General features: G+C 40.9%; 1 protein-coding gene across 6 annotated transcripts; it reads left to right on the top strand.

Moving 5' to 3' along the window:
• Positions 1 to 2,338: 2,338 nt before the first annotated feature.
• On the top strand, positions 2,339 to 8,499 carry LOC124004796 (upstream stimulatory factor 1-like). 6 transcript variants are annotated; one of them, XM_046313593.1, is made up of 11 exons: positions 2,339 to 2,423; positions 3,064 to 3,129; positions 3,314 to 3,363; positions 3,476 to 3,627; positions 3,805 to 3,918; positions 4,212 to 4,365; positions 4,968 to 5,055; positions 5,311 to 5,369; positions 5,524 to 5,636; positions 5,837 to 5,965; positions 7,966 to 8,499. In XM_046313593.1, exons 2-11 carry the CDS (start codon positions 3,122 to 3,124, stop codon positions 8,053 to 8,055), a joined length of 957 nt encoding a protein of 318 aa, XP_046169549.1. In that variant the 5' UTR covers positions 2,339 to 2,423; positions 3,064 to 3,121; the 3' UTR covers positions 8,056 to 8,499. The 6 variants fall into 6 exon arrangements, with proteins under 6 accessions (XP_046169549.1, XP_046169551.1, XP_046169552.1 ...); XM_046313595.1 differs by having other exon boundaries at positions 2,352 to 2,445; XM_046313596.1 differs by having other exon boundaries at positions 2,352 to 2,445; positions 5,524 to 5,618.
• The last annotated feature ends 600 nt before the right edge of the window (positions 8,500 to 9,099 follow it).

Below are 9,099 nucleotides of genomic sequence, written 5' to 3' on the forward strand. Positions count from 1 at the left end.
TCACATAATTGTCTATGATACAAACTTGAAACAGTGAACCCCTTTCCCCAAAATAACTTCTAATGTAGGCTACTTGCCCACCGTCCCAGATTCAGGATCAGTTATATATTGTGTCTCCTTCTGATTTATACCAGGGGTGTGGTTAGAATGCTGATCCAAGATCTGCATGTGTATCGGGTGTATCAAATTCTTGTTCTCCCCACTGTACAATGTATTGAAACAGGATGTTGACGACATTTCGGTTTATGTATAATACAAGCATTTACCATATAACATACTGCGCTGGTGTAGCTCAGTGGTTACTTTGAAAACTTTCTCTATCAGAAATGTTCTGTACCTCTCCAAAGGGGTTCGAACCACGGGCGCTGTCCAGTTTTTTGCCAGTCACTTTTTCATTACCGTAGCGAACCTTTGATAATTTTGAGTGGGAAAATAAAGACTACAACAAAACAAGACAGAATTACGGCGCATGCAGGAGTCATTCGTTTGGGAATTTAGATTAACTTTCACATAATTGTCAATGATACGAAATTGTGAAACAGTGAACCCCTTTGGCCAAAATAACTTCTAATGTAGGCTACTTGCCCACCGTCCCAGATTCAGGATCAGTTATATATTGTGTCTCCTTCTGATTTATACCAGGGGTGTGGTTAGAATGCTGATCCAAGATCTGCATGTGTATCGGGTGTATCAAATTCTTGTTCTCCCCACTGTACAATGTATTGAAACAGGATGTTGACGACATTTCGGTTTATGTATAATACAAGCATTTACCATATAACATACTGCGCTGGTGTAGCTCAGTGGTTACTTTGAAAACTTTCTCTATCAGAAATGTTCTGTACCTCTGCAAAGGGGTTCGAACCACGGGCGCTGTCCAGTGTTTTGCCAGTCACTTTTTCATTACTGTAGCGAACCTTTGATAATTTTGAGTGGGAAAATAAAGACTAAAACAAAACAAGACAGAGTTACGGTGCATGCAGGAGTCATTCGTTTGGAAATTTAGATTAACTTTCACATAATTGTCTATGATACGAAATTGTGAAACAGTGAACCCCTTTCCCCAAAATAACTTCTAATGTAGGCTACTTGCCCACCGTCCCAGAATCGGTTATATATTTTTTTCTCCTGATTTATACCAGGGGTGTGGTTAGAATGCTGTTCCAGGATCTGCATGTGTATCGGGTCTATCAAATACTTGTTCTCCCCACTGTACAATGTATTGAAACAGGATGTTGACGACATCACGGTTTATGTATAATACACGCATTTACCATATAACATACTGCGCTGGTGTAGCTCAGTGGTTACTTTGAAAACTTTCTCTATCAGAAATGTTCTGTACCTCTGCAAAGGGGTTCGAACCACGGGCGCTGTCCAGTGTTTTGCCAGTCACTTTTTCATTACTGTAGCAGAACCTTTGATAATTTTGAGTGGGAAAATAAAGACTACAACAAAACAAGACAGAGTTACGGTGCATGCAGGAGTCATTTGTTTGGGAATTTAGACTAACTTTCACATAATTGTCTGTGATACAAACTTGAAACATTGAACCCCTTTCCCCAAAATAACTTCTAATGTAGGTTACTTGCCCACCGTCCCAGATTCAGGATCAGTTATATATTGTGTCTCCTTCTGATTTATACCAGGGGTGTGGTTAGAATGCTGATCCAAGATCTGCATGTGTATCGGGTGTATCAAATACTTGTTCTCCCCACTATAAAATGTATTGAAACAGGATGTTGACGACATCGTGGTTTATGTATAATACAAGCATTTACCATATAACATACTGCGCTGGCGTAGCTCAGTGGTTACTTCGAAAACTTTCTTTCCCAGAAATGTCCTGTACCTCTGTAAAGGGGTTCGAACCACGGGCGCTGTCCAGTGTTTTGCCAGTCACTTTTTCATTACTGTAGCGAACCTTTGATAATTTTGAGTGGGAAAATAAAGACTACAACAAAACAGGAGAGAGTTACGGTGCATGCAGGAGTCATTCGTTTGGGAATTTAGATTAACTTTCACATCATTTTCTATGATACAAAATTGTGAAACAGTGATCCCCTTCGGCCAAAATAACTTCTAATGTAGGCTACTTGCCCACTGCCCCAGATTCAGGATCGGTTATATATTGTGTCTCCTTCTGATTTATACCAGGGGTGTGGTTAGAATGCTGATCCAAGATCTGCACAGTTGATGAAGCCCGGTAAAGATGGCTACAACACTAGATCTGTTTGATTTATTTTATCGGGCGCAGTTCCTCGGAGCAGTGGAATGGTATCACTCGGCCAAATCTTCTCAATGAGCGCGCCAGGCGAGGTACATTAATCGCCCCTAAAATGTTGCACATGCGCAGACCATACAGCCAATGGCGCAGACAGCCAGTAATGTTGACAAACAACTGGGGAGAGGCCAATTGCACCGTAAGGGAAATATTCCGAGATTGTATGTAGCTATTATACAAATACTGTATTCTCTATGCAATTAAATATTTCAAGCAGCGTTGTACAAATGCCAAATGTTCGACATTTGCATGGCTTTATTACTGTCTAAATAGCTCAGGTTAGTTTACGTTAATTCACAACATTAGCTAGTAGCAGCTAGCTATAGCAAAGGTGCTTTGTTTAACTGACCCGTCGCAGCATGAAGGAACCGTTGGAATAATGCAGCTTGCTACATATTCGTAACTTATACAATGAAATATCGGTATGTGTGTTGGTTTGCTACTACTTTAGCACTCTGGATTTGGCATTTCGAATTTTGACATTGAGCTTCAGCTGTTTGCATGACGTCTTCGGCAATGAAATGATCTGGAAAGTTACAGGGTAACAGTAGTTATTTGCTGAATGAGGTTCCAAGCTCGCGGCTACATTGTAGGGGGCAACATCCACTGTAACTACTGAAGGGGCCTAAAGAGTACTGTTATCACTCCAGTCAAACATACTGTATAGCTGGTTCCTTGAATGCTTCCTAGATTTTTTGGAAATCAGAGGTTTCAGGTTTGTGATCTAGAGCCTAGTTTGTTTTTCCCAAAAGATTACCAACTTTACCTTTTTCCTCAAGCCTGTTTAGCTCCCGGGTGAATGAAGGAGATTCTCTTTCCAGTTGACACTCTGTGAACATGAAGGGGTGAGCTAACAATGCATTGATTTAACCATAATCCATTTGAACCAAAGCTACTTCCACATGATTTGTTGTAATAAAATTTAGTGTTGGGCTAGATGGTCATATTCTAGCACAAGTTGAAAGAGCGGTGTGTTACTGTATATTTGTTACTGTGTATTATCATTGTTCTTCTCATTTTGTTATGTAGTCAACAGAAAAGCCCTGACCCGGATGAAAGTGCACATGTCATTGAAGAAGGTAATGTCATGTAGAAAGGAAATAACGACCCTCAAAACATCAGAAGACAAGACACCCATGGTATTTTCTTTCTGATATTATAGAGACTGTATTCTGAATTTTTCTCTACCAGGTGCAGTGGCTACAGCAGATGACCCATCAGCTGCCATCGCCACCATTCAGTCTGCCGCCACCTTCTCCTCAGAGCATCCCATAAAGTATCTATTCAAGACGGAGGGAGCTGGGGGGCAGGTAGGGGAGCTGTACTACCCTCCCGCTGGGCAGGTACAGTTGGGAAAAGCATACTTTACAGGGCTCACTAGATCTAGCCGAAGTCCCTGAGCTGGAGCTCTGAGCCCAGCCAATGCCCATCCAAGGTTTTCTAAGGCTCAGTCTTCTGTCATTACTAATGAACAATTTTATGTTTCGCTCAACAAACCTGTGTGTTTTCTTTCGCTTAAGGTGACATACAGAGTAATCCAGGTGTCTGATGGACAGTTGGAGGCTCAACGTGATGGAGCCACAGCGGTCAGTGTGCTCACTGGATTTCCTGCAGCCACACAGCCTGTGACCCAGGTGAGAATTTATACGAGCAGGACTTGGGGCCCTCCCAGCGGGAAACACTGGTTGAAATAATGTCAAAATAAGTAATTTCAGCCTGTTTTTGGTTGTAATTACTTACATTTCAACCAGTTTTGTCCATCAGGCTAGTAGTATTTGATTAAAGTCGGATTCTGCAAATCAAAAATAGCATTGTTTTTAATCTGGGATAGCAAAGATGATCTACTCTATTCTATTCCTCTACTACTACTCACTGTATACAGTTTTAATTGTTATTCAACACTGACAAAGGTGTCCTCTTGCTGTAGGCTTTGTACTCTCAGTCTGAGGGGTTGGAGGGGGACGGCACTGAGACGCATTACACCTACTACCCTGCAACCATCGCTGATGCTTCACCAGGCACCATGGTAACCAGCGTGGTGCAGGCATCTGATACACATCTAAGTCAGAGCACTCCCACTGGTGAGGAGATGTAGACTCAATCACATAGAAATAGAATTACTATATAGAATGAATAGATCCTATTTCTATGTTCCATCAGGTTGGGCATTTATTTCCAATTGGCTTTCCATTTTGAATGCCATTTGATATTGATACAGTTAGAGTACCAGTCAAATATGGACTTGGTATTTTACTAAATAGGACCCCCAACCCTCCCATGTCACAACAGAACTGATTGGCTCAAATGCATGAAGGAAAGAAATTCCACAAATAAAATTTTAACAAGGCACACCTATTAATTGAAATGCATTCCAGGTGACAACCTCATGAAGCTGGTTGAGAGAATGCCAATAGTGTGCAAAGCTGTCATCAAAGCAAAGGGTGGCTACTTTGAAGAATCTCAAATATAAAATATATTTTGATTTGTTTAACACTTTTTTTTGTTACTACATGATTCCGTATGTGTTATTTCATAGTGTTGATGTCTTAACTATTATTCTACAATGTGGAAAATGGTAAAAATGAAGAAAAACCCTTGAATGAGTAGGTGTGTCCAAACCTTTTGACTGGTACTGTATATTGTTCATTTGGATTGGTAAAAGCAAGGGACTTCTTTGTTTCAGGGCAGTTGTATGTGATGATGTCCCCCCAGGAAGTGCTGACGGGAGCCAACCAGAGGTCCATTGCACCTCGCACACAACCGTACAACGCGTAAGCTGCCATTTTGATCAGTACAGTAGGTACTGTGATGGCTCTCCTGGAGAAGCCAGGAGAGTCATCACAGTTACCATACTAGTTAGTCACACTGTCCTGTGTCCATTCATGAGTTTCTTTGTGTTGGGCTATTTTATTAGCCTTGTTACTGTTTTAGCTGCACACATGGATGTGTGCATGTGTATGCTGTGTATGCCAAAGTTTTCATGGTTATATCTGTTTATTCATGTCTATACTAATTGTGTCTTGTAGAAAATCAGAGGTCCCACGCACTTCTAGAGATGACAAAAGACGAGCCCAGCACAACGAGGGTGAGACCTAGATACCCATCATAAATGACTCATACAATACCTCATATGAAATGTCTCTTAAATGCTAGTTGGATTTGGATGTCACGATGAGCACAGAATCATGTGTTGCCCTGCCTAACCACTCAAATTTGTTATTGTGTCATTTGTCTTCAAGTTGAACGTAGACGCAGGGACAAGATCAACAACTGGATCGTCACGCTCTCAAAGACCATCCCAGACTGCAACATTGACCCTACCAAGTCAGGGCAGGTCAGTATCAGCAATGAGGTCAGTATCACCATAAAATGGGTCACTGTCAAGTCTCATGGGTATGGCCAGGAGTTTTTCCTGACCATGTCACCTGACTAGAAAAAAATTAACTATAAAAAGTAGTACCAAGAGTTTTTTTCTTGTCAGAACACATTCTCAAGAAAAGCCTCCTGGCCCTACATGGGAGAGGGTGACACAGTCTTTGTGTTTTGGTCCAGAGTAAAGGTGGGATCCTCTCCAAAGCCTGTGACTATATCCAGGAGCTTCGGCAGAACAACCTTAGACTGGGGGATGACCTAAGCACCCTGGATAGGCTCAAAATGGACAACCAACTACTGAGGCAAGAGGTAAGATACTATGGTTGTGTTTACACAATTCTGATATTTTGCCCAATTATTGTTGAAAGAGCTAATTGGTCAAAATACCAAAAAGTGGGAAAGATCCGAATTGGGCTGCCTGTGTAAATGTAGCCAACTTTAAATCATTCACGCTTTGTAATAGGTTCAAATTAGGTTCTGATTTGGATTTTGATGATCAGGCTGTAGGATTAGCGAGTGAGGGATTTTTCTGCTATCAATCCTGTTCACCTACTTACTGCAACACTAATTGTATATGCAATCACACAGAACCACAGAACATTTATTTGAGATTTGACAACGTTGTCGGACTGCGCAGCGTCATTGATCTACAGTCGTGGCCAAAAGTTTTGAGAATGACACAAATATTAATTTTCAAAGTCTTCTGCCTCAGTTTGTATGATGGCAATTTGCATATACTCCAGAATGTTATGAAGAGTGAAAAGGAACTGAATCCCCCCAAAAACATTTCCACTGCATTTCAGCCCTGCCACAAAAGGACCAGCTGACATCATGTCAATGATTCTCTCATTAACACAGGTGTGAGTGTTGAGGACAAGGCTGGAGATCACTCTATCATGCTGATTGAGTTTGAATAACAGACTGGAAGCTTCAAAAGGAGGGTGGTGCTTGGAATCATTGTTCTTCCTCTGTCAATCATGGTTACCTGCAAGGAAACACGTGGCGACATCATTGCTTTGCACAAAAGGGCTTCACAGGCAAGAATAATGCTGCCAGTAAGATTGCACCGAAATCAACCATTTATCGGATCATTAAGAACTTCAAGGAGAGCGGTTCAATTTTTGTGAAGAAGGCTTCAGGGCTCCCAAGGCTCCTAAAGTTGATACAGAATGGCAGCAGGCAGGTGTGAGTGCATCTGCACGCACAGTGAGGCAAATACTTTTGGAGGATGGCCTGGTGTCAAGAAGGGCAGCAAAGAAGCCACTTCTCTCCAGGAAAAAAAAAACATCAGCGACAGACTGATATTCTGCAAAAGGTACAGGGATTGGACTTTGAGTCATTTTCTCTGATGAATCTCCCTTCCAATTGTCTAGGGCATCCGGAAAAAAGCTTGTCCGGAGAAGACAAGGTGAGCGCTACCGTCAGTCCTGTGTCATGCCAACAGTAAAGCATCCTGAGACCATTCATGTGTGGGGTTGCTTCTCAGCCAAGGGAGTGGGCTCACTCACAATTTTGCCTTAGAACACAGCCATGAATAAAGAATGGTACCAACACATCCTCTGAGAGCAACTTCTCCAAACCATCCAGGAACAGTTTGGTGACAAACGATGCCTTTTCCAGCATGATGGAGCACCTTGCCATAAGGCAAAAGTGATAACGAAGTGGCTCAGGGAACAAAACATCGATATTTGGGGTCCATGGCCAGGAAACTCCCCAGACCTTAATCCCATAGAGAACTTGTGGTCAATCCTCAAGAGGCGGGCGGACAAACAAACAACCCACAAATTCTGACAAACTCCAAGCATTGATTATGCAAGAATGGGTTGCCATCAGTCAGGATGTGGCCCAGAAGTTAATTGACAGCATGCCAGTGCGGATTGCAGAGGTCTTGGAAAAAAAGGGTCAACACTACAAATATTGACTCTTTGCATCAACTTCATGTAATTGTCAATAAAAGCCTTTGACACTTATGAAATGCTTGTAATTATACTTCATTATTCCATAGTAACATCTGACAAAAATATCTAAAGACACTGAAACAGCAGACTTTGTTTTATTCTCGAAACTTTTTGCCACGACTGTACAAATCACCTCGCATCCAAACAACTACTTATTAACTACTTATAAAGCGATCGAGGTTAGGGGTTCTGCACCTCGTCGTTCTCAAACTGTACCCCTCAAACATGCTGAAAATGTGAATTGCAAACAAAATATCAAACCAAAATACCAACAGCTTTTCACGAAAATCCATGCATCAGATGTAATAATAGGTTTTGTTTGAGCTGCTTTTCCCATCTAATTTTGCACAGGTAGAAGACTGGAAATCCAAGAACCAGGTTCTGAGGAACCAGCTGCGACAGAATGGCATTGTAGGAGCAGCAAACGCAGACACTCAGTGAGGAGCAGCAAGGGTAGTCGGGGGAGAATATCTCAGTGAAGGAATGGAACTTTTGACCTCAAACTAAAAGAAAATTCTCACTACAAAAACTTCACTACAAAATCAGTCTGAAGGAGTTTGCAAGATAGGTCATTAAATGACCACATTTTACATAAGGAAAACCATGTTAGCTCTTGTAAAGATTTTTCCCGCAGTTCTTCAGCTGTTATGTACATACTTGTTTAGCTTTTTTACCTTTTTGACACAATTGCGCTTCATTGTATCAGGTATATATACTAACTCTTAGTATAGGTTTCAAAATACATTTTACATTTGACACATCTAGAGTATCAGATGTCCCCACTTGCAGAAATGACTCAGAACTTTGTTTTTTTCTAAACTTGTCAGCAGGAAATGTATTATAATGATATATATTGTAATAAAGGATCTTAGTATTGATAAATTATGATGGAACTTCATATTTCAGTGGAACGACTTCATGGGATTGAGAGCTTTCTATTCAGTTTACTTATTGAATCAAATCAAATTTTATTTGTCACATACACATGATTAGCAGATGTTATTGCGGGTGTAGAGAAATGCTTGTGCTTCTTGCTCCGACAGTGCAGTAATATCTAACAAATTACACAACATATACACACAAATATAAGTAGGAATGAATTAAGACTATGGATGAGCGATGTCAGAGCGGAGCAGACTAAGATACAGTAGAATAATATAGAAAACAACAGTACATATGATATGAGTTATGTAAGCATTATTAAGTGAATGAGATGCTGTAGAATAGTATAGAAAACAGTATATACACATGAGATGAGTAATGTCAGTTATGTAAACATTAAGTGACAAAAGATACCATATAATAAGATAGAATACAGTATAATACGTATGAGATGAGTGCCAGATTTGTAAACATTATTGAAGTGACTAGTGTTCCATTCCTTATAGAGGCCAGTGATTCCTAGTCTATGCCTACAGGCAGCAGCCTCTAGTGATGGCTAGTGTGCTAGTGATGGCTATTTAACAGTCTGATGGCCTTGAGATA

This window comes from Oncorhynchus gorbuscha, linkage group LG19, assembly GCF_021184085.1.
Source record: "Oncorhynchus gorbuscha isolate QuinsamMale2020 ecotype Even-year linkage group LG19, OgorEven_v1.0, whole genome shotgun sequence".
In the NCBI taxonomy this organism is placed as follows: Eukaryota; Metazoa; Chordata; class Actinopteri; order Salmoniformes; family Salmonidae; genus Oncorhynchus; species Oncorhynchus gorbuscha.